This window comes from Mus caroli, chromosome 7, assembly GCF_900094665.2.
Source record: "Mus caroli chromosome 7, CAROLI_EIJ_v1.1, whole genome shotgun sequence".
NCBI lineage: Eukaryota > Metazoa > Chordata > Mammalia > Rodentia > Muridae > Mus > Mus caroli.
Genome location: NC_034576.1, coordinates 15,547,803 through 15,573,096, shown reverse-complemented (window position 1 = coordinate 15,573,096; position 25,294 = coordinate 15,547,803). Strand labels below are relative to the sequence as shown.

The window sequence follows — 25,294 nt, the reverse complement described above, 5'->3', positions numbered from 1 at the left end:
TAAAGCTGTGGGCCACCACTCCAGGCTCTTTGACATTTTTACACACACACACAATCTTAATTATATCTACCTTTTTCCAACCCCTGTTCCCTATACAATCCTCTTAGCCTTCGTGTCTTTTTTTTTTTTTTTTTTTTTTTTTTTTTTTTTTTTTTTTTTTTAGTAATACACTGAGTACAATTGGTGTTACCTACATGCACATCATTGGGCAGCATACCAGTGCCCACATCCCAGAAGTAAAATGACTCCCTTTCTCTGAGTAACCATCAGCTGTCAATAGCTCCTCAGCTAGATAGAGCCTATGAACCCTTCCTCCATTCGTGCTGGAATTTTCACCAGGTTTACTGTAACAGGACTCCCTCCTGTGGAGCAAGCCCCAGGTCCAATCAGCAAGCATTTGGTAAGTTCTTGAACAGTCATGCCACGGTTGTGCTTGCTGGTACATAGTACCTGGCAGCAAAGCTTAGACATCACATGCCTACCCTACACCCCAGACAAGGTTTCTCTGTGTAGCCCTGGCTGTCCTGGAACTCTCTCTGTAGACCAGGCTGGCCTCAAACTTAGAAATCCACCTGCCTCTGCCTCCTGAATGCTGGGATTAAAAGTGTGTGACCTGCAAAGCTTAAATTTATGTTGAGCTTTATACAAGTATAGATTACAGGTGAGCATCATACATTGCTGGGCAGTCTAGATTTGTCCATAAAGAAAGATTGTAAGTCACCAGTTTGTTTTTCCCTAAAGTCAGTGCTTGCTTACCTGAAGAGCTGTGTCTTGTATTTAGCAGGGCCAGACCACATGGGATACATGGATCTTCACATTGAATTATTTAGCAGGCTGATGGTTGGGCTCTCTACCTTTTGATTGTTTTCTGGGGTATTACCAGTTGGCAGCCCAGTATACTTTTTCATTTGCCTCTACCCTCTCTTATCCCAACTCACACCCTCAATTCCCCCCACCCCCTCGGTTTGCACCAGAAGTTCTTAAAGAATCTCAGACTAAACAGGATGTAGCTTATTCCCTTAAAAGGAATATTAAAATGAATGAAAATGGGCAGAAGAAAAGGGAAAGGCTGACCTATGACCTGGCAGTTGGACGTCTCCTTCTGAGGGTTATGGAAAGGTCCTGAAATAAGTTTATAGCCCTTACACATTGTTGAAGGGAGCTAGCTGTCTGCCCTGATGCATTGGGCTGAGCCACTTGGAAATGAAACTTGGATGCCAGAGACTTACCTGGACCCTATCCTGTTGCCTTCTTCTTTTAGTAGATACTTTAACAAAGGTAGACATTCTAAGCCTGTTTCCTTGGCTTTGAAGAGTTTACATTGGTATAAAATGGTTTTTGTTTTTTGGGGGTTTTCTCATGTGAGATTCAAAATAACTAAATTTAAGGGGGGGAGAAAGGCAAAGTTTGAATGATTTTTTGAGGCATCAGTTTTAGGGTTAAACGGTATGGGTTTTAGTGATTGGGCATTTTAACTAGTTGAGTCATTTAGAACTGTGTGACTTCTTTTTCTTGGAAAGGTGAATGGTTGTGCGGTTTTAAAGCAAGTACATATGGAACTTGTTTGGTAATAGAAAATCTCAGTGGTTGTCACTGCACTTGCTGGTTGGTTGGAGACATGGTCTCACAATGATGTAGCCCACGCTGGCCTAGAGCTCTTGATATTCCTGCCTCAGCCTCCTAGGGCCTGAAATACAGGCATGGGCCTAGATCATGTCATTGTATTGTTTTGTTATTACCATTTCCTAGTGTGGAGAACACTAGCAATTAACTCCAGGCTGACTTTATTTCTTTTCTGAAAAGAGGAAATTACTAGTTTTTATACTCGTGTTTGATTTTTCCAAGGCATCAGCCATATCTGAGTATATACCATCTATCATCCATGTAGATTGTTTGGAAAACTTCCTGTTTACTCCAGCATGTCCCCAATGGAGGATATGGATGCCACTATGATGTTACTTACTAAGTAAACTTGGCCTGGCTCTTATAAACATCGTTGTTTTAATAATATACTCTCTCACTAAAGGTGTGACTATGTGACAACTTTCCAGTATCTTGTATGATATTTGGAGGCCAGAAAATATTGTTAGGGAGATGAGTGAATTTGGATCTGTTTGTCTTGCTTGAAATCTTTTGAACAAAGATCTTCACTTTTTGTGCTTTCCTTTTTTTTTTTTTTTTTTTTTTTCTTTCCTGGACAGAAACCAAAGCCCAAACCCCGGCCATCCATCACAAAGGCAACCTGGGAGAGCAACTATTTTGGGGTGCCATTAACAACAGTGGTGACTCCAGAGAAACCCATACCCATTTTCATTGAAAGATGCATTGAGTACATCGAAGCTACAGGTAAGTGCCCCCAAATCAGATAGTGCCTCCCACTCCCTGCAAGGAGCTTCTAAGAGAGCTGAGATTTGTGAGCTTTCTGGAAATGAGAGATTCTAACAGAAAGACTCGGGTGATCTGACAGCTGGGGCTTCAGTCAGGATGCTAACATGTGGCATTGACTAGACTTAAAAGTATGTGGCAGCAGTTCTGTCCTCAGACCAGAGATGGCTTTAACGTGTGGCTAGTTGTTTGATAGTTGTTTAGTTGTTTGTGTTCTCTTGTAAGTCTATAAATTGCTTGAGGAAGGAGAAAAAGCCTTGTATGGGACACATATTACATCTAATAGTGGGAACAAGTATTTGAGACTGTTAGCATTTCTGGCACTTTGGTCAGGCGTCTGAGACTCATATATAGTTAGGGTCTCTGCTCTGCAGAGGTAAGAAAACAGTCACATTGCTTGAATATCTTGTGATCATATAGCTCCATTTGGTTTTGGTTTTGGTTTTTTCAAGGCAGGGTTTCTCTGTGTAGCCCTGGCTGTCATGGAACTCATTTTGTAGACCAGGCTGGCCTCGAACTTAGAGAGAGATCCACCTGCCTTAGAAATCTGCCTGCCTCTGCCTCCCAAGTGCTGGGATTAAAGGTGTGCGCCACCACCGCCCAGCATAGCTCGGTTTTTACACACAAAAGAATGTGGGATACAACAAAGGGAAGTGCCTCAAGGTTTTCTGTTTTTGAGATGACAATATTTTACTTGTGTGGATGCTCTATTTTATTGACATAGGGCTCCTACGTAGCTCTTTGCCTTCCAGTTTCACACTACAGTTTCTCTCTATTTTCTCCTAGCTGCTTTCAAGGATCTTTGAGGAGGTCCTGAAGCAGGTGCCTATCACTGTGGATTCCCAAGCATTATTAGTTAAACTTAAAAATGTAGGCTTGGGAGCCAGTGCATACCTTTAATTTCAGCACTAAAGGGGGCAAAGACATGCAGATCTCTGTGAGTTTGAGGGTAATCTGCCCTACATGGCAAGTTCCAGGTCAGCCAGGGAAACAGTAAGACACTGACTCAAACCACTTATCCCATCCCACCCCCACACCCCATAGGAAAAAGTAAAACAAAACTATAGTCTTGGGAGGCTGGAGAGAATGTTCAGCATTTAAGAGCACTGTATGTTCTTGCAGAAGTCTGGGGTTTGAGTCTCACAACCCACATAGCAGAATCTTTAAGGTGGAAAATACAGATACTTGGGCTAGGTGTGTAGCTCAGTGCTAGAGCACTTACCTGGCATGTGCAAGGACCTGAGTGTGATTCTTCACACTTCCTCGGCACACACAGAGACAGGAATCTGTGTCCTCCTAACCCTTTCACCCTTCAGCCACTGCCAAGCTAAACTGCTACTCTATGAACTTTGCCAGATTGCATCTCTGTCCCCCAAACACTGACTCGTCTGAACATATTCCAGTCTCTTAGATCTACACTATCTCTTGTTTCTGCCCTCTCTCTTTCTCAGTTTATCCTGCTTGTGTGATCTTGCTGCAGAAAAGCCTCTCCATTCTTCCTCATTGCACTGTTAACCCCTCCTGCCCATATGCAAGCCTGTTAGGTTTTATGTTTAAATAAGACATTGTTTTATGTGCGTGTTCCTCAGCCCCTAAACTCTCTGAAAGCATACCTATTTTTAAAGCAGCTATTTACTTTTAACAAAAAGTACACATTTTGTACAACTTGTTTGAAATACAGAATGCTTAACTGTGTTGTATCTTACTGCAGTGTTGCATAAGATCAGTAATAAATGATTCACCATACCTCTGTTGCTGATCATGAAACATCATCTCTGAGTTCCAGACCAAACTGAGCTATACAGTGAGACCCTGTGTCAAAAGAAGAATCAGAATAGCTAAAGAGGTCTTCTGGAGTCCTGATGAATCTTTAAACTCATAACCCTGCTTGGGTCAGAATCTCTGCTCTGTCATCTGTTCATCAGTAGATCAGTAACCACTGATAACTGGCCTGCCTCATGGAAGGGCCACAGGGCTCAAAGAGACCCACATGAGTGGCATAGATCATGGTGCCTGGCCATAGACATGCTCCAAGAGTCCTGAATCTTAACTACAGGCCACTGTGGTATGTGTGTTGGTATGTCTTACCTCTGGCTCCAGAGGCACTGGCATCATCTCTGCTCCTGTGCCGCTTCCCCAATCCCCCACCTCAAAAAAAAAAAAAAGTCCTGAATCCTCATCTGTAAATCAGGCTGAGCTCCTTGGTCTACTTTCTCTTTGCAAGGATCATAGGTATGTATTTGTCACTATACCCATGGCTTTCTTTTCCCCCTCTTTCTCTTGGTTGGTAATTTGAAGGTAGTAAAAGCTAATGAAAACTTGAAAGGGTCTTCATACTACATTGGCATTGACAATGATGAATATAAGAATATTCACTAGGGGCATGCCAATACGTTCAATACACTAAAGTCTTTGATGGCAAACCTATAACTCATGGTGTAAAGTAAGAACCACTTCCTGAAAGTCCTTGACCTCCACACATATCCCACAGTGCAGACACACTGATACTAACAATTATTTTGGAAAGAAAGCAGTATTTGCCAAGGGCTAGGGCATAGCTCAGTGCTCAGGCACCTGCTTAACAGAAGTCCCAGGTTCCACCTCTAGCACCTGAAAGATAGTACTAATAGCGTCATTTCAAGCATAGTCCATGTTTACTCCATCCATGTTTGAATTTGCTCAGCTAACTTTAAACTATCAGTTAATGTTGTGGTTTTTGTTCCAAGATGCAAACCGTTATATACTACATTTGTCTACTAGAACTGTTGTCCCCTCTGGACTTAACCCCACCCCATAACACCACCCCTCCTGCGACCATGACCTTTTCTGAAGTGTCTAGAGAGCTTCTTTACAGAATAGCCCATTGGAGTGCTGTCTAGAGACATCTCAATCGCCCTCAGCCCACTTCAGCACTACCCACAACCTCTCAGCATGGTCCTAGGTAAGTCCCCAGTGTGCAGTGGACACAGAACCACTGCTTCCTCCTCAAGCAGGTATGTCTGTGAGATGAATTCTGAGAGCTCTATGAGCTTGTGTTGAATAATTTTATGAACTGTTTTCCCAGTGGGTGCTCTCACTGGCCTGTCATCTTTCTAGCTCTTTAGGAGTAGCCCTGTGACTGCACATTTTCACATGGGTGTCCAGCCAAGCCCTCCCAGACCAACAGAACCATCAAACCTTGTCAGAGTAGACTAACCTCAAAAGAAGTTGTACCCCAACCCCAGTTTCTGCATCTGTTCCCTTAATCTTGGCACATTGGCACATGGCTCTGGCAGATAAAACAATGCACTGGACCTTGCATTTCAGAAGTGGGCTTGAGAGCTCAGTCAGACCCCAGCCTCGGGGCCCATGATGCTCCCACCCATCCAGTTCTCAGCCTTAGCAGCACAACTAGCCAGGCATAGATAGCAGTGGAACTTGGGGTGAGAGAAGGGCTTAATATTCTGTAAATCGGGCAACTTAAGCTATCCTAGCACCTTTAAAATTTGTGGGATTTGGGGCGTTTATTCTTGTTGTGTTTGTTTGTTTGTTTTTGAAGCAGTCTCATGGAGCCCAGGCTAACCTTGAACTTGATACTTCAGTTAGGATGGACGTATAAATTCTCCATACTTACACCTTCTTTTTTCATGGCTTTCTCATCTGAAAACCGCCATTCCTGATATTTTATTTATAACTGGGCTTCAGTTAAAGCTCTTCTTGAGGACATTTTCTACCTTAAGTGAATGTTGGAATATCATGGGTATAGATTAATTCTTGTTCTTAACTTTTTTCATGACCAGTTCCTTTACCTTTGTTAAATGTTGCCCGAACCTGCACTATGCTGAAGCAGGCGGTGGCCAGTGGTTAAAAGAGCTCCCAGATTGATTTGCAGATGCTGTTAGGCAGCTGTGGGGTCAGCCTCTGTGCTTGCTGTGCTAATAGGGTGTTAGATTTTCATCCTCTCAGCTCCAGTTACACGGAAAGGCTGGAAGAGAGCGTGTTACCACAGCTGCTCTGGGACCTCCGTGAGAGTCACTGTGCGCTGGAGAGGCCGGGGCCTGGCTTTCTGTCAGATGTTCTCCCTGGCCCCTGGTTTTCGTTTACGTGGAAAATTGCTTGAGGCTGTAGAGTCACTGCTCCCTTGTGGAGCAGTGTGACTCCTAAGTAACAGAGAATACTGTTAATTGAGTTCCTGCTTCATGGTAGGGAGTAGAAGTACTCAATTCTGCATAGTGTATTTGTCCGGAATATGGTGAAGGGTCACTTTTAGAACTTTGCTGTTCTAAGAATACCTGTTCAGAAGTATGGTTTGATTTGGAATTTCCCTGGTAATTAAATTAATTTCAAAGCCTAGGTCTCCAGCCAGATTTGAATCAAGGGTTCCTGTGGTTTGGGAAATGACCATGCTGTAATATCACAGGAACCTATGAGGGAACTTTCAAGGGCCTCTCACTCAAGCAAGCATGGCAGGCAACCACAGTGTGGAGTAATGAAGTAGTTTCATGGGCAAAAGGTACCTGTTTTAATGTCTTAAATGTTTTATGTCTTAAATCATAGTATTCATACCGCTCTGTATGCCTAACTGGTAGGCCTAAAATCTGATGTTACATTTTTAAAAAACTTTTTGTTTTTCATTATGTACATGTCTGTTTTGCTTGCATGTATGTCTGCACTGTGTGTGTGGACAGGGCCTGTGGAGGCCAGAAGAAGGTTTCTGAACCCTGGAATTGTACAGTTTCGAACCACCATGTGGGTGCTGGGAATTGAACCTGGGTCAGTGCCAAAAATGATTTGCTGTCATACCCATCAGCTCACTTCGTATCTGTACATGTTTGAGGATGTTGTGAGCTATCATTGTTTTAGGGCGTGTGTGTGTGTGTGTGTGTGTGTGTGTGTGTGTGTGTGTGAGTGTGTCTGTTTGTTTTTCATAATAGCTTGTTTGGTTGTTTGAAAAAACCAGACATAGTGGAAATAAAGCTTGGGACAGAGCAGGAACATCCTAACCTACTCCTTCTGGGAGAACCTTGGTGTCATTGCAGTACAGGGTTAGTGTTACAGACACTGCCATCTTCTTGCCAGTCTGTGTTCCCATCCACTAATCTCAGAAGCAATAAACCTTGAGAAAGCCTTCTATCCCTTAGGGGCTGCTCCTAGTTGGGTGTAGTGTTGTAACTGAAGCCCATTCATTTGTAAAAGTTCTTTGTGGGCTTGGTGTGGTGGTGACACTTAAGCACTCAAGGAGACAGAGGCAGATGAGCTCTGAGTTTAAAAGGCCAGCCTGGTCTACATAGTGAGTTCCAGGCCAGCCAAGGCTACATAGTGAAAGCCTGTCTACAAAAACAAAGTTTTTTTTTTTTTTTTTTGGAGGGGGGGGTCCTAGAATAAAGCCATACCACCTTACCTTGGTTATGATGTAGTGTGTGGTCAATTAATGGTTCTGTGAAGCAAGTGGTGCTGACCATCTACCCTTCCGGGACACTGGACTTGCCTAATTGAAAAAGTCCCACCTACAGGGCTGCATGCTTGTAGGGAGACAGAAACTTCCTGAGAACTCATGAGTAGATCTAAAAATCATCTGCTTGTAGGTGTAGCAGATTTCATCCAGCCAGTATTCAGTAAATGTTTTCATTAATTAAGCACCTCCTGTATGTTAAGCACTGTGTTGAACTTGAGTTGCCCTCATGATGTCCAGGATGGAAGAGAGATGTAAGCTTGGGGTTTTCCACCCACACCCAGTTCCCTAAATAACTACTGTAAGACTTAATTATTTATGAATAAATGCCTAGGCCATAAGGTTTGGCTTGTTCCCTGACTAGCTCATAACTGAGGTAACTATTCTGTGTATTCTATTCTGTGTGTACCACATGTCCATCTCCTCAGAGTCCAGGTGGCAGGAAAAAAATCCTCCTCTTACCTGACTCTTTCCCAGCAGGAAATTCCGCCTTCTAATCCTGCCTCAGCTTATTGACCATTAGGTTTTTATTGACAGGTGATTCTTCTACACAATACCCAGGAGATTATCCCTACAGAGATAGATATAATCATACATCCATAATTAATCAACATAGAATGGGATTGGGTTTTTAAATAATAGAGAATAAAGTGACTAGCAAGATCAAGTGTTGGTGAAGAGGTAGAACAGTTAGCATCCTCAAAGAAACCACAGAGGGTGTAGGGAAGAGGGGTGGCTTTGCAGAGCTCTTTGACACATTTGAAAAAGTTAAATATGCACTTGCCATCCACTTCTAGGTATTTATTTGTCTGAGAGAAATAAAAACATGTTCACCCAGACTTACACCACAGTGTATAGTACCTTTGTTCAGGAGATCCCCAAGTTGGAAAGAACCCAGAAGTCCCTCAACAGGTAAAAGAACAAACTATGGTGTACCCACCCCATCGAGTGCAACTTGGAACCTAAAGGTTCTAGCTTTGCCACACCCACTAACATGACAGACTGCAGCTGCCATTCTGCCAAGGGTCACAGAACCACAGCAATAACTCTGCAGAACTCTGGGAGTAAGGCCACTCTCTGGTGGCAGGCAGGTCAGTGCAGCTTAGGAGCTGGCCCAGGAATGGTTTTCTACAAGGGAGCCTAAGAAAACTTGTCTTGATTGTGGTAATTTTGCTTATATACACATTTCATAATTGGTACTTTAAATGGATACCTCAGTAAATCACGCCTTAGTGAAGTTGATCTTAAGTATTCAAGAGTTGCTGGCTGAATGGTTCAGAAAACTTTTTGTTTTACAGTCTTACAGCATAAGCCGGCTGTGAAAGTTCATGCCTCTCGTTTCATTACTTGCGAAGATTAAGCAAGAGGTGCTGTTTCAACAATAAGTTATTGTATAAGTATATGTGGGTAGGTATGCATAACTGTTCACGGTAGCGCATTTCTTTAATCCTAGCACTCTGGAGGAAGAGATAGCTGGATCTATGTTTGAGGCCAGACAGGGCAACACAGAAAGAGAAAAAAAAAAAAATCACCAAACATGTTAGTAATGGAAGTGCCTTATGCTGGAGAGGGCCAAGCTTACTATGCTAACCGTGATTGAACACACCCTGCCCACTAGCAGTGAGTGCACCCTGACCTTAGGAACTTCCTTGCCAAGTATTTCATCCAAATCTTTATCAGGAGACAATGACTGGATAAATCAGATGTGTTATATTTACAAGACAACTGGCCTAAACTCAACAAAAGAGCCATCGTGAAGAAGAGTGTGGGAACCTAGTATGATGCCTCTATCCGTGAAACCCTTTCCCTCTGTGTAGGCCAGTGTCAAGTCCACTGGCTAGGACCAGATTTGCCTGTGTACCCAGGATGTCATGCAGCAGATTCTGAGAACCCAAATCTTGTCTATATTTTAGGAGAAGGCCTGGCATGGCATGCTTAATGTTAGCCATTGTTTCAGTGGCTAACCATTGACATGCTTGGGGTTGATATGAGAATAGAGCTCTCAGAGCAGCAGGCTGAAAAACACTGGACTATGCCATCAGTAGATTTCTTAAAGCTTGTCCCTGAAGTTGACTATACATTAACAGAAGTGCACCATTCATGTCCACAATACAGATATGCATGATGGAGCACATCTGTGCTGCTGTAGCCAGTACAGAAGAGGAGCAGAAGGTGAACAATCTCCTAGCTGTGCCCTAGTGGTTCTTTCCCTCAGGAAGGAAGGAGAAGCATGTCCTGGCTTCTGACGAGGTAGAATAGCTTTAACAGTGAAATAGAAGGAGATACTCCTTTAGTACCTGGCTTCCCTCATTCAGCATTGTATCTGTGGGGTGGTTCTGAACAGTCAGTCCTGCAGTAAGCATATGCCTATAAGCAAGGTGTCTTAGTTAGGGTTTTACTGCTGTGAAAAGACACCATGGCCAAGGCAAGTCTTATAAAAAACAACATTTAATTGGGGCTGGCTTACAGGTTCACAGGTTCAGTCCATTATCATCAAGGTGGGAGCATGGCAGTATCCAGGCAGGCATGGCATAGGCAGAGCTGAGAATTCTACGTCTTCATCCGAAGGCTGCTAGTGGAAGACTGACTTCCAGGCACCTAGGGTGAGAATATTAAGCCCACACCCACAGTGACACACCTACTCCAACCAGGCCATACCTCCAGATGGTGCCACTCCCTGGTCCAAGAATATACAAACCATGACAGAAGGCTTGAGTAATTAATTTAGTGTGCTGAACATGATGGCTTTGTGGTTTGGTATCTCTTAGGGTTAAGGATGAGGATGGATGGGCACAGCACAGTGGCACACATTCCTGTAGTAGCTGAATGATTCTACCTATAGGAGGCACTTGGCTGCCTGTTCCCTGCTCTTCTCTTTACTGTGGCTCTCTGGTTTCCAGTTCAGACTGGTTTACACCATCTTGATGACTCCAGAGTCTGGCTTGCCCAGCCATTGTTCACTGCCTAAATGTTACTTATGTGTGGATCAGACAAGTGATGCTCTCCATGACACTTGACAGTGATGCACAGGTCTCACCCAGACTGCAGAACAGAAAGATCAGCTCTCAGTAGTATGAGAAGACAAATTAGATAGGAAGCAAGGTCTAGCTAATCCAATGGCCTACAGCCACACTTCTGTCATTCCCTGTGTACCTGTGTATGTGGTTCAGTGTTATGTTTCTACGCAGAGGCAACCCTCAGCTCCTCAGCACAAGTAAAAAGCACGACTCAGAGCTTCATTTGCCTTGTTAAACGTGTGTATTGCTTTTTTCATGGCAGATTTAGGTTTCACCACTAATTGATGAGAACATCTTCAGGGAACAGCTCTTGCCATTAGATCAGAGACCTTTGGGAGATGGCCTCTTAGCAAACATTCTCAGGGCCAACTGAGCATCCCTGTGGGGGCAGGTCACTGAATGCCACTATCATTAACAGTGGATCTGCTGCAAAGGCCTTTAGCCTAGCCCTGCTATACATTCAGCACGTTTTGGTTGTGTTTTCTTTCTCACTAGTGAACAGTCTTGTTTAAAATGGACCTCAAGCCAAGCCTTGGCTTTGCTGTTTACTAGCAAATATTTAACCTTCACTCCCTGCACTATCAAATGGGACTAATAAAAGCACTTTGAGTCAGTAGGATGATTCAATATGTTATAGACCTTGTAACAGTAGCTAGTGGCCATAACTAATAAGCCATTGCCTCTGCTGTGGCTGTTGACATTGTCCAGGATACTGCACCCTTATCTCTCAGGGTCCAGACTAGCCTCTCCCCACAAAGAATAACTTGCCTAAAGGACATTCCTTTACGAATTACTAAAGGATGTAGCAGGGTGGGTCAGCATGGACTCTGGAACCCAAGTAATCGCTTTAAATTCCCAGTTTTACCATGATGTAGGCTGAACTGCTTCCTGTCTCCACAGCCAGTGACCTATCTACCTTTTAAGGACTGAATCTAAGAAATCCTGGGGGGGGGGGGGGGGGGGTTAGGTGCTTACCTAACTCAGATAACCTCAGAATAGGGAGTGGGAAAGTGTTGTGGCCATGCTGTGAGATTTCACTTTTAACTTCTTGTTACTCACTATTATAGTTGAAGTCCCAGTATCCTGTTCATAGCACTTCCTGCTGTCCAGGTCTGCCGTGCAACTTAGGATTTGCTTTCCCCCAGAGATCTCAGGTCTCAACTTTATCTCATTCTTGTGTGTTTATTTTTCTGCCTTCTCCAGAGAGTTAAAGTAGTTGGCCCAGCACATTGAAGGCTCTGAAAGTAGAAATTGTGTTAAGGATGCTAGATATTCACTGCTGCACAATACACAAGTCCTTGCCCGTATATAGCGTATAGTACAGTTGGACAAAAGGAAGGTCATAATAAGGAAACTATGAAGGATATTAGTGATTAGTGCTCCAAAGAAATGAAATGAAGTGTCTCCCCTGGAGTATGAACTTTCTGAATTAAGCATATATATTTCGCTGTAGTAATGTTTGGAGAGATAGGCTTTTAGGTGGATTGGTTTGTTGGGTGGTTGGTTTGTTGAGACAGGGTCTCACTTTGTAGCTCTAGTTTGTCTGATACTCACTGTGTAGCCCAGGCTGACTCTAAACTCAGGATCTTCATTCCTCTGCCTCTTTTTCAAGTGCTGGGATTTCAGACATGTGCTACCACATTAGGCTAAATTGCTTTTGAGGAGAGTAAAAGTGGTAAGAACTGGAGCCATTCTGTGTCCTGGAGAAGAGCCTTCAGAGAAGTGGGATGCCCTGAGACTGGAATATTGTAGACAGAGCCCTGGATACTCTGAGGATGAGCAATGTTGGTTGAGGGCTTTGAGGAGGGATGGGATTTGGCTTCCTTGTAGAAAAGCAGTTCTACCACTGTGTGGAGTGCCTGAGCCTAGAGGGCTCACGGGCTTTGCTATAGCTGCCTTTCTCCCAGTCTCACTCTGCTCTTTTCTCTGGAAGGAGAAAAAGCACAGAAGCCCTGGTCCCCCTTTTTGCTCACCTACACCCCCCAGATCTACAGTTCCAGCTGGAGTGCTGCAGTTTTACCTGAAAGTGACCTGAATGGGAGCTCCAATGGGAAAACAGCACAAATGGATCTTGTCTGACCTCTTTACACAGGCAGTGCCATGTCTCCACATTACTGTTCATCAATGCCTCCTGTACGATGGACCATGGCCCTTCCCTTTTCACTCTAGCAGGCTACTAGTATAGCACATCTCTCTTTGTGGGTGGGTTGTATATCTGACTGTTGTCATTCACAAGGAGAGACATGAAAGAAATGCTGTCTTCTGAGGCCTTCTGCAGACCAGGAGGGACTTACCACAAACTGAGGTGTCACTTTGATCTTGAATTTTACAGCTTCATAAGTGTTGAAACAAATGTTGTATTGTTTCCCAGTGCTTCAAGTATTGTTTTAGGGGTCAGAGTGTCAGTGAACGCAGAAGCAAAGGATTGCTATTGGCTACACAACACTTTAAGCCTTTCCCCAGCCCCAGACCCCTAGCTCCTCAAGGTCTTAGTAAGAAACCTTTGTGCCTATAGGACTACAACAAAGAACTAGGTCAACAGAATGGGAATTGAGATGACAGAGTCAGGACAAGACAAGGGTGAAGATGTGAGGCGTATACTCGAGAACCACAGACAGAAAAGATAATGGCACTCTTTTGTCGAGTGCCTGGCTCTCAACTGTCAAACTGGTTTGAAACAGAAGATGACTTGGGAATCGGATAATGGAACCCCACTTTTGCAAACAGGGATGGCGTAAGACCTTGTGATTTCACCCTGGTTTAGGTCCTTTTACTCTTGGCTGGAATCCTTCAGCTGTTTAGGTTCTGTGACCTCCTAATAGCTTAAGACAAAACAAAACAAAACACAGTTTATCTTTTCACATCAGCTGCAGTTTTGTTGAAATGAGACCTTTCTAGTGTATGTCCCAGAGCTCCTGATAAGTGAAACTACAATTGGTTTCTGTATTTGGTGATCTATTTTATGAGTTTCAAAAGCCACAACAGAGAACACTTTCTTCTGTTGTGGTTGTCAGGAGCCAACATTTGGGCTGTGACAGCAAGGCGGTGTTTATGGAACAGTTTATGGAGAGGTGCTCACTTTGGCTGGCTGCACTAGGAAGAGAGGAGCCTGTGTTCTCTTCTAACTAGAAGGTGCTGCAGGACCCTAATTCCACAAGTTTTCTGAGATGATTTTCAGCATGGGGCTAGCCTATCATGTTAGAACGAAAAGGTGTATGATGATAGAGTAAGAAAAAACAAAGTAGAGATGCCTGCCCTGGACTTGACAGAATAGGATTTCATTCATTGATTCTGACAGATAATAAATGGTCTTGATATATCAAGATAGATAGATAGATAGATAGATAGATAGATAGATAGATAGATCTCCCAAACTGGTGTAGAGCTTTTCAATCTTCCTTCCACAGTCTCTCTTCTAAGTGCTGAGATTACAGACTTGTGTCACTCTGTTCAGCCTAAACATAATTTTTCTATATATGCAGTGTACAGCATGCATATGCACTACTATACTCATATGAAGGTCAGAGCCAGATTTCAAGTGTCTATGGGAGAAGTAGGGACTCTGATTCTATGGTTGTGCTGTGTACTCTAGGCTGGAAAGACTGGGAGGTACCATGGCTTTTTCCACATTCCATCTGTAACTGTGGACTTAAAGACACGTGTTGCTGTATCTGGCTGTTTTACATGGGTTTCAGGGCATTGAGCTCAGGTCATCAGGCTTGCATAGCAAGCACTTTTACCTGCTAAGCAATTTCCCCAGCCCGTGAACACAGTTCTGATTCCAAGCCGCCCTCCATAGAGATGGGTAGTTAGTGGTGGGCTTAGGCATTAACATTTAGTTGGCCCTTTTTGGAAAACTTTAAAATAGGCATAGACCAGATAAGAAGAATGTGGTAGTACCTCTTTAAGAATGATTGGAATATTCACTGTTTAAGGGCATATTTCTATCTCACTTTTACATTTCCTTGGACTTCTTGATGGCAGTCATGTATCTCCTAATCTGACCAGTTACTGGCTCATACTTCCTGTGGGGGTTGGGGGCCCGAATCTTTAGAACAATCTTTGAAGAAAAGGACTAAAAGGTGTTTTGTTGTTTTTTTTTGTTTTGTTTTGTTTTGGTTTGGTTTGGTTTTTGTTTTTTTTTCTTAACAAAATTTAAATTATTGTATAATTGCTGTGAGATTTCTCTTACCTTTGTCCTGGGCACGAAGCACAAAGCTGTGCTAGGTAAGCTGCGATACCACAAATTTCCATCCCAAGTTCATGGGTTTTTTTGTTTGTTCGTTTTTTCTGAAATACATGAAGAAAAAGAAAAAGCAAGCCATGCACACAGCTCTTAATTATTATATAACCAGAAAGGTGATAATGTGGAGCAGCCAGCTGGAGGCATTCATTCCACACATGGTCATGGCTCTACACAAGTACCAAAATATACATGTAGAGGTCAAAGAACCTCTTGAAGAAGTTGGGTCCCAGGGATGGAATTGAGGTCATCGAGCTTGGCAAACGCCTTTATCTGCTGAGCATCTCATTGACTCAAATTTATGCAAAGCACGTTGTTTGAGGGTGGTTTTGGTTTGGTTTGGTTTGTTTCTAAGGCAAAATTTCACTAGGGAGCCAAGGCTAGACTCAAACTTATGGACTTAAGGATCCTCCAACCAGGACCAGAGGTGTTGGCACATGCCTTTAATCTTAGTACTCAGGAGGCAGAAGCAGGCAGATCTCTGAATTGGAAGCCAGCCCAGTCTACAGAGTGAGTTCCAGGACAGCCATGGTTATACACACACAGAAAACCTGTTTGGAAAAGCAAACAAAACAAGTCCTCTTACCTCATCTTCATAAGTAACTGGGACTCTAAGCACTTGTTATGCCAGGAGTAATCCTGTGTGTGTGTGAGAGAGAGAGAGAGAGAGAGAGAGAGAGAAACCAGAGACAGAGAGATTCCAGTTATTAAAGTAATGGTTTAGAATACATGATGTATTCATTCCGGTAGGCTTTCTCTGTGACCTTAGAGTCTTGTGACCATTGTGGATGGTGGCAAAGTGATTATGACCAGTGTCAGAATACATCCAAGTTTAACTCTGGATCTATCAATCATTCTTTTATTTCTGTGTGAGGATATAGTGGGTCTCTTTCAATGAGGACAGTGTCTAGGATACAGTTTTAGTCCCTAGGCATTTGAAAACAGAAATGGGAGCTAGACTCTAGATGGAGATTGTCTGTGTTCAAATGGCTGTAAGGGGCTAGAGTCTACTGGTAGAGCATGTATCCCCATTATCATAAGATAGAGCCTTGAGGAGGTGAGGGCACTATTACTGATTCATCTTTCTTGATCTTTGCAACAGCCCTGGGAGGCTGACTTTTGACATGGACACAAACCTTTACAAAGATTAAATGTGAGGCTATGGATACAGCTCCATGACAGCTCCTATCCAGCATGCCTGAGCAGCAAAAATAAGCAAGGTTAGATAGAAGCTATTTGCAGGCTTCCTCTCCAGATGAAGAGATGGCTTCTCCCTTCTAGAAGATTTATTAAGTGGTCGTCACTTAAAGGTAACTTATGTGGTTTTGGCACATACCTTTTATCCCAGCACTGGGGAGACAGAAGCACATGGATCTCTAAGTTCAAAGCCATACAGAGGTTAACAATGACCTATGCTTTAAAAACGGGGTGTAGGTATGTGTGTTTCTGAGTGATCATGTGGATGAGTGTGCAACATACTTGTGAAGGCCAGAGGTAGATATCAGGTGTCTCCCTCAAACACTCTTTGACTATCTTTTGAGAAAGGGTCTCTCATTGAACCCAAAGCTAGGCTAGGCTGGCTGCCCAGTAAGCTCCAGGAACCCACTTGTCTCTACCTTCCCTCCTTACTCCATTGCCTGGAATGCCCCACATCCAGTTTATGGGTGATGGGGACTTAAACTCAGGTTCTCATGGTTCTGTGAGGCAGGTAAAATACTGACTGAACCACCTCACCAGCCTCCATGGCCTTAAATTGTAAGGATAGCAGTACACCGATTTTGTTATCCTTGTTAAACAAGGTTGCTCTTTCTTTTTGTTTTTGTTTTGTTTTGTTTTTGAGACAGGGTTTCTCTGTATAGCCCTGGCTGTCCTGGAACTCCCTCTGTAGACTAGGCTGGCCTGGAACTCAGAAATTCGCCTGCCTCTGCCTCCTGAGTGCTGTGATTAAAGGCGTGCGCCAAGCAAGGTCTTACTGTGTAGCCCTGGCTGACCTGGAGCTCATTATCTAGAGCTCTGCCCTTGAATTCAGAGAGATCTGCCTTCCTCTGTTTTCCAGGCATTAGGATTAAAAGCTTCTGCCATCACACCCAGCCTTTTTTTTTTTTTAGATTTATTTTATTTATTATATGTAAGTACACTGTAGCTGTCTTCAGACACTCCAGAAGAGGGCGCCAGATCTCGTTACGGATGGTTGTTAGCCACNTTTGAACTCTGGACCTTTGGAAGAGAGAGCAGTCAGGTGCTCTTACCCACTGAGCCATCTCACCAGCCCTTTTTTTTTTTTTTTTTTTTTTTTTTAAGATTTATCTTATGCATATGATCATTCTGCGTGCATGTATATCCATTCACCTCGTGTGTGCCTGGTACCCATGGAAGTCAGAGGAGGGTGTTAGATCCCTTAGAACTGGAGTCCTGTCTTTTTAAATTATTACTTAATTTATTATTTATGGGTGTGGGTGGGTGGGGGTTGCACCTGTGCTGGGAATCTAACCCAGGTCCTCTGCAAGTACTTGACTGCTGATCCATCTTTTCCAGCCCCTGGGTTTATTTTTAATTTTGTGATGCTGTTAGAATCCACAAAAGGGTGTTGGAACCCTGGAGCTACAGTTACAAGCCACCTAGTGTGGGAGCTGAGAGCAATATGCACTCTTTAACTGCTGGCTCATCTCTCCAGCCACCCCTTACTGAAATTTCTGCATATGCACATACTCTTGTTTTTGTTGTTGTTTAAAAGAAACAAATTGAAATAACATGATGCATTTGGGTTGTTTTATTTTCTTTCTTTCTTTTTTTCTTTTTTTTTTTGGGGGGGGGGGTTTGGTTTTTTGAGACAGGATTTCTCTCCATAGCCCTGGCTGTCCTGGAACTCACTCTGTAGACCAGGCTGAACTCAGAAATCCGCCTGCCTCTGCCTCCCAAGTGCTGGGATTAAAGGCGTGTGCCACCACCACTCGGTGACATGATGCATTTGTATGATGCATTTGTTTGCTTTGCTGTTTTTGAAACAATGTCTCATTAATATCTCAAGTTCTCCAGTGTTAGGACTGCAGGCCTCTTCCTCCAATCCTGTCTTTTATATAAGCCACTCCCTCCTTTCCTCTGCATATTCCTTCTTTGTCTGTATCAGGTTATTTAATCAGCTGGCTGCTGAAAGGTGTGTGTTCGTCTCATGTTATTACAGGTCACACTGCAGGCTTGCATCCTTTGTCTTTCAATGAGATTTCCTTCCCACCTTCCCTTGCCTCCTAGGTAAGCCAAAGCATCCTATTAAGCTACTGTTGTTGTTGTTGTTGTTACATTTACTTAAGTATATGTGAGTGAACCTTCACGTGGGAAAGTCAGAGGACAGCTTGCAAGAATCCATTTTCTCCTTCCTTGTGGATTTTGAGTTATCAGGTTCAGTAGCAAGTTTCCTTACCAACTGAGTCATCTCACTTTTGTTTTGATACCTATATGTGTGTGTATATGTATATATATAGATTAAAAAAAAAAAAACATAGACCAAGGCAGTGGTTCTCAACCTGTAGGTCACAACCCCTTTTGGAATTGACCAACCCTTTTACAGAGATCACATATTAGATACCCTCATATCAAATATTTATGTTACAATACATAACAGTAGCAAAGTTACAGTTAGAAAGTAACAATGAAATCATGTTATGTTTTGTTATGTTTGGAGTCACCACAACATGAGGAACTGTATTAAAGGGTTGCAGCATTATGAAGGTTGAGAACCATGAAGCTAAGTGAAAGAAGGAAAGAATATGCTCTGTATTTTTTACTTACGTTAATTTAGTTGTATATGTGGATACATACCATAGTGTGTATGTGGAGGTCAGGAGACACCTTTCGGGGATCCAGTCGTCTCTTCCACCATGTGGATCCCAGAGATCAAACTCAAGTTAACAATTCATGTAGCAGGCACTTTTACCAGTAGAGCAATCTCATCAGTCCTGATACTCTACTTATTAAGTGCCATTGTGTATCCTACCATATCACCATTAGGTGAGATTATTATATATTTAGTTTTTAGTTTGTTTTGTGAACCTGTGACAATGGCAGAGACTCCTAGATAACCCAGATAAACTGAGTGTGCACCAATGGTGTCAAGCTCCCACTGACCCTCCGTAGTATTCGCTCAATGGAGCAGACTCAGTTCAGCAGAACAACCACTGGAGCTGTGTTAGAGAAGGAGGCTCTACCTGGTTGTGTTTGGTTCTGTTTCAAGCAGTGTGACAGTCTCTTCAGAAGACAGAAATGAACATATGCCAACATGTACTGAGTACAAACCAGAGCCACAGAGACTTGGAGAAGACAACAACCTTAGCTAGGCATGAGGGCACACATCTGTGATCCCAGTACTCCAAGAGAACATTGTGACAAGTTCTGGGGTAGCTTCTCAAATGCAAAACATAAATCAAATATACTTCGTTCTCCTTCATATGTACTTTTAGCTGTCATAATATTACCTCTAGATAGCCTTCCAGTACATTTTTTTAACAATTACTATAAAGAATGGTAAATCTCTATTTTTATTTTTTAATCTTTGTGTATGGGTGTTTTGCATACATGTGTATATCTGTATACCATTTGTATTCCTGGTGCCCACGGTTGCCAGAGAGAAGGGTATCAGGTCACCTGGAACTGGAATCACAGATCTTTGCAAGGTGCTGGGAATTGAATCTCTAAGTCCTCTAGAACATCCAGCACACTTAACCCTTCAGCCATCTCACCAGCCCCTTTGAATAATAAAGCTTGGTTCTGTGTTGTTTTTTTGTAGTATTGGGGGGGGGGGTATTTTGAGACATGGTCTCCATAAAATCCCTGGCTGTCCTGGAACTCATTATGTTGATCAGGTTAGCCTGGAACTCATAGGGATCCACCTGCCTCCACCTCTTGAGTGCTCAAGTTAAAGGCATGCACTACCTTTGGCGTGAGTAGTAAATCTTTAATATTGAGTCATTTCTAGCCAGTGAGATCACTCAACCAATAAAGGCACTTGCTGCCAAGGCTGACTCCCATAGTTCCACCTTCAAGACCCATGTGGTAGAAGGAGAGAGCTAACTCCTCCAAGTTTTCCTCTAAACACATATGTATTATGCCATGTACACACACATGTGCGTGTACACACAAATACAAACTTAATAAAGGTTATGAAATAACACGAGTATTTTCTAAGATTTGTCTTATCTCACTGCTGTTACTTTCTTTTTATATCAAAATCATAGCTCCTAAATTTTTATTTTAAAATGGGCTATAAAATTATTTTCAACTCAATTTCCATTCCCTTATCCCCCCTCCCCCCTCCCCGCAAACATTTTGCGTCTTCATGGCATTTCATTCTTACAGCCTTACATGGCAACTAAGAACCTGCTGTTCACTGGTTCTGTTTGGTGCTGGAGTTAAAAACTAAATAGGGTGACACATAACACCCTGAGGGACACCACCTAGGAGAATCTAAGGTCAAAAGTGTGCTTGCCTCTTCCTTTGAGATGGATTCTCATGTAGCCCAGGCTGGCCTTGAGCATGACAGGCTCTAGAGAATGATCGATCATCTGCCGCCATTTATATGGAGCCAAGGATTGGCCCTGGGGTCTCATGCATAGTAGGTGAATTCAGTACCGACTGAGTCATGTCTCCAGCCCTCCTATTACATCTTTAAGCAGTACTTTAATGTGTGATTTCCCTTTTTTCACAAAGCATCTATGCAGTCTGGGAATTGGTTTGTTTATGCAGTCTGGGAATTGGTTTGTTTAGTGTATTTTAAACATTTCATGAAGGTGTGTTCTTGTTTCTGTTTTTCAATAAGGCATTAGTTCTACATCCAGGTTGGCCTCAAACTCAGGATCCCCCAACTTGGCCTCCTAAGTGCTGAGATTACAGGCAGACTCCACCATCTCTCAGTGTGTTCTTGGCGTCTTTGTGCCATTTTCCTTGTCTCACATGTTTTTAGTTGTTATCTTACTTTTCTTTGTAAGGGTAATAAGTTTAATAGTCCATCTGAAAATGCATCCTGTTGAGTTCAAACAAGGTGTTTCCAATGCAGAGAATATCATAAGGCCAGCCTTCAATGAAGAGGTGACTGTTGAGAGCATTAGAGAGGAGCTGGTGTTGAATGTTTACCCAATGTCCAAGCACCTGCAGACCTTCCATGGTAGGAATGTCAGGAAGGAAGTAGGCATGTCTAGGTGGGTGCTTGCCTGAGAGAGAAGTTCCATTTTCTGACAGAAGGAGGGAACATCTTTTTAAGAAAGAAAGGTAGACTGGAACAAAGCAGGAGATGTACTACTGTTATCCTTTGAAGGTCAGCCTGCAGCACCTGGGGTTGCTCAGGGCTTTGCAGACTCTTTCTTAGGTTCCTTGGAGTCTTAGAAAGGTCATGCATCAGGATGCTGGGGTTTGTACTCTTATTAAAGGTCTATTAAAGATTTCCTTGAGAAAGAAATTGTTTTTTTTTTCCTCTCGCTTTCCCATCATTTCTATTGAAAAAAATAGGTTTTGAAAAGATGTTGTTGCCGGGCGGTGATGGCGCATGCCTTTAATCCCAGCACTTGGGAGGCAGAGGCAGGCAGATTTCTGAGTTTGAGGCCAGCCTGGTCTACAAAGTGAGTTCCAGGGCAGCCAGGGCTACACAGAGAAACTCTGTCTCAAAAAACAAAAACAAAAGCAAGCAAGCAAGCAAGGAAAGGTGTTGGTGTTGGTGTTTTGGAGGGGATGTTATGTGGAAGAAGTTGCTGTCCTGCTTTAGGTTGATTGACCTAGGGAATGATTCCAACAGCTGTCAACTCTTGTCAGTGAGTTCTGCTGTCTTCCTGTTCCTTCCTGAGTCTGGTCCCTGCCTCCAGCTTAGTCTCATTCTCTCCCTGACTTACTAGCATAACATCTTAGTGAGTGCTTTCTCATCTTGCCAGCTGCTTATCCACACTACTGTGTTGTCTTTGTAAAGCCAGTGGAGCCCATATCAACTTCCCGGACTGTTAGTGTTCTCCATAATCCTGGACAGAGGTGAATGCTGTTGCATACAGAGTCTAGTGTTGTCTAGCCTTGCCTCTTGATGTTTTCTTCATTCACCCCAAACTTCAGATCATGATCAGAACTGCTACCATTCCTCAAAAATCCTCCCTGGAACCCTTCTCTGGCTTGTCCTCCAAGCCAAAGCCCAACTGAACCGTCTGTCTGTCTGTGTGCCCTGCACCTTTCTCTACAGGCACTCTATGCACTGGACCCTGATTGTTTGCTTCCTCAATAGACCCTTAGTTCCTCAAGGGAAGACACTGGGTCTTCAGCATTATTTCTTTCAAGCCAAGTGCACAAGACTAGTAAATGGTTATAAATGAATGAATAGTGTAAAACCCTCAAAAGACCCCATCCCTCAAAAGCTCCATTTAGCCATGGAAATGTGGAATATGTACATAGAAAAAGAGAAGTGCATATAATACTAAGGTCCTAAACAAGCTTTCAGTATCTGAGTGGGAACAAATGCCCTATGTCTTTGGTATGGGGGTAAGGGAAGAGTGCATGTGACTTCTAGGTGCCAGCCAGCTCCTTCATCCTCAGGGTTAGGTTTGTCCTCAGGCAGTGTTCCATTTTATTTCATACAAGTTTTGTTCCTTGTTCCATCTTTGAATGCTACAACATGTTGCTGCTGTAGTGCTATCTTTGGAGTTTACTTAAGCATTTGTTGTATGGGGTCCCCAGTGTAGTGCAGAGCAAGATTAGGGGATGGCAGATTTTCAGACCCCTGCCACTTTTCATTTGGAAAACTACAGTTACATATATTTTACCTTGGGATGTTTTCAGTTAAGTGTATTGGGTGAACTTCTGGAGATCTGAACCTGAAAGTCACCATGGATATTTCATGCACTTAACAGCATGTTTATATCCTTCATCAGGTGTTTCCCCTCCAGATGCACTGTCCATATTAGCTCCTTTTCTCATTGCTGCAACAAAAGCAATTTAAGGAGGAAAAGGCTTATTTTGGCTCCCAGTTTGAAGGCATAGTGAGGAATGTAGCTGCTTTCATTGTGTCCGGGGATAACACTCAGCTTGCCTTTTCCATTTTCCTCTGTCATGGTGGTGCCATCCACGTTCACGGTGGTTCTTTGCAACCTCAGTTAAGCCTGTCTGGAAGCATCTTCACAGATGCACCCTGAGACCTGTCGTCTAGGTGATAGTAAACCCAGTCAAGCTGGCAATGAAGGTGAACCATCATACTGTCTGTCCAAAGTATTTATGACATACCTACCAAAGATCCTTGCCTTCAAAGGTGAAAGGGCATAGTGTTATATCAGTAAAGCCCCAGCAGAGGGTTCAGGGTGACTGAGCCTGTAAATTGTAGTTTGTTCTTCACAGCTCTCTGATAGGCCTAGTGGAGTCCCAATCACCTGATGTGGGCCCAAGTTACTACAGCCAGCCTCTGTGGTGCTGAGTCCCATCCCTAAGCTCCATCCTTCTAAATACATGGTGACTAAGTATACTGACAACAAGCATGGGTAGTAGGGACCAGTAGCTATTTGAGCAAAGTACCAAATTCACCCTTGGCTTTACATCTCACATCTCACCTCCGTGTAAAAGAATCAAATCGAGTATCTGTACCTCTCATCTGTCAGTGTTGGAGTTTAGGTTAGCTTCAGTTTATCTCCCCCTCAGTAGCACACTCGTGCTCTGGGTTTCACATGATCTTGAGAAATAGCTATCCAGCATTAAGGAGCACTTGAGAATGTGATGCACTATTCAGAAAAGACCAACCCAGTTCTTCCTGGAATTAATTTTTTTTTTCCAAAAAATTCCATCAAGCTGTTAAATGGAAAATAGCTGCTAAGAGTTCGGACATGCAAATATGTTCAGCTCTATAACTAACCAAGCAATCTATAGTGTCACCGTGATGGGGGACAGCAGGACAAAAGGCCAACTAATGCCTGAACTGACTCCTCCCAGCTGTTGGTGAACTCCCAGATTGCCTAATCCAGTTGGAAAAGCACTTTATTTGGACCTAGCACACAGCAGTGTCTTTGGTGAACAAAGTGCCAGTGCAGCATCTGCAGGCAACATGGCCAGAGTAGCTCTGAGCAAGTTCCTCCACTCCTCTGGGGGCCCATTTCCTTGACTGTTGCATGAGACAAAATAGCACCTATGGGTGTTCAAGGGACAGCACAGCCAGGTGCTGATTTGGAGTTCGCCTGCCAGACTCTGGGTTTCCTAATTCTTATTCTGTTCTTCCTCCCATCCCTGGGAGATGTCACTTCCACTGCATGGTAGGAAAACCAGGTCCAGAAAGAGACCAGGCCTAGGACTCAAATTCAGAGCCATTGTCTTCCTAGCATCCAATGATTGGTATTTTCAAGAAGCCAGAAGAGACACATCAGGTAGAGCCCTAGAGCCTTACAGGAAAGTGGAATTGGGCCAGATAGCATTGGAGTTTGTTCCCGGCATCCCAACCCCTCTGTGCTTGAGGGCCTGCCTCCTGCAAATGTCAGCAGCACCAACAACATGACATCATGTTTTTTTGACAACATGACATCATCCACCATGCACTTCAGTTCTGACTCTACCTTTCAGAGTTAGCAGGAAATTTCCAGAGCATTTAGAAGCTGTGTATCAGACACGGGTACCCTGCCTAGTTCTACCTTGGAGTTGGGCTTCTTCCAATCCAAGGGGACCCACAAGGAGGCTAGAGGCCATAACCTTGTGCTGAAAAGTGCACGGAGAAGGACCTGATCCTCATCAACATAGTCTTTTTCCTCATAGAGCTTTTTCCTTGAAGACTGGCTTCATCATACATTAGCTAATCTCCTATGAGCTGGGCAGTGTTAACCTCAAAGGCACACTAGTCCCTTTTTACGATAAAAAACAAAAATCCCAGAGTTCTTTGGACACTGGCTGCCCACAGCATCATTGCAGACCTTCCTTCTGTGCTGTGATTGTGTCTTGGACTAGACAGAGCTCGCTCTTAACCCAGGAAGGCTACACACCTCACTGGGTGTAACAGCTATTTGGGAGAGCATCAAGACAAGCTGCTTGAAGCCACTGGGCTTATGCTCTGGAGTTGCTTCTCATGGGACTCCTTGCCTAAGAGATGCCTCCTGGTATACTGCAGCCTAGAGTAGGTAAGTGCAAGACTGGACACAACCAGCAGACCCACTGCAAGTGATCACCTCCCAAGTACCCTTTCCATTGCTGTTAAGATGCTAGAATACAAGGTGTGTAATTTCATAAAAT

At 43.4% G+C, this 25,294-nt stretch overlaps 1 protein-coding gene across 1 annotated transcript in view; it reads left to right on the top strand.

The window, feature by feature from the left end:
• Window positions 1-25,294, top strand: part of Arhgap35 (Rho GTPase activating protein 35) — a 119,470-nt gene that overhangs the window by 65,034 nt on the left and 29,142 nt on the right. Inside the window, exon 3 of the mRNA XM_021166185.2 lies at window positions 2,202-2,346. Coding sequence (XP_021021844.1) covers window positions 2,202-2,346 — 145 coding nt within the window. The remainder of the gene's footprint in view (window positions 1-2,201; window positions 2,347-25,294) is intronic.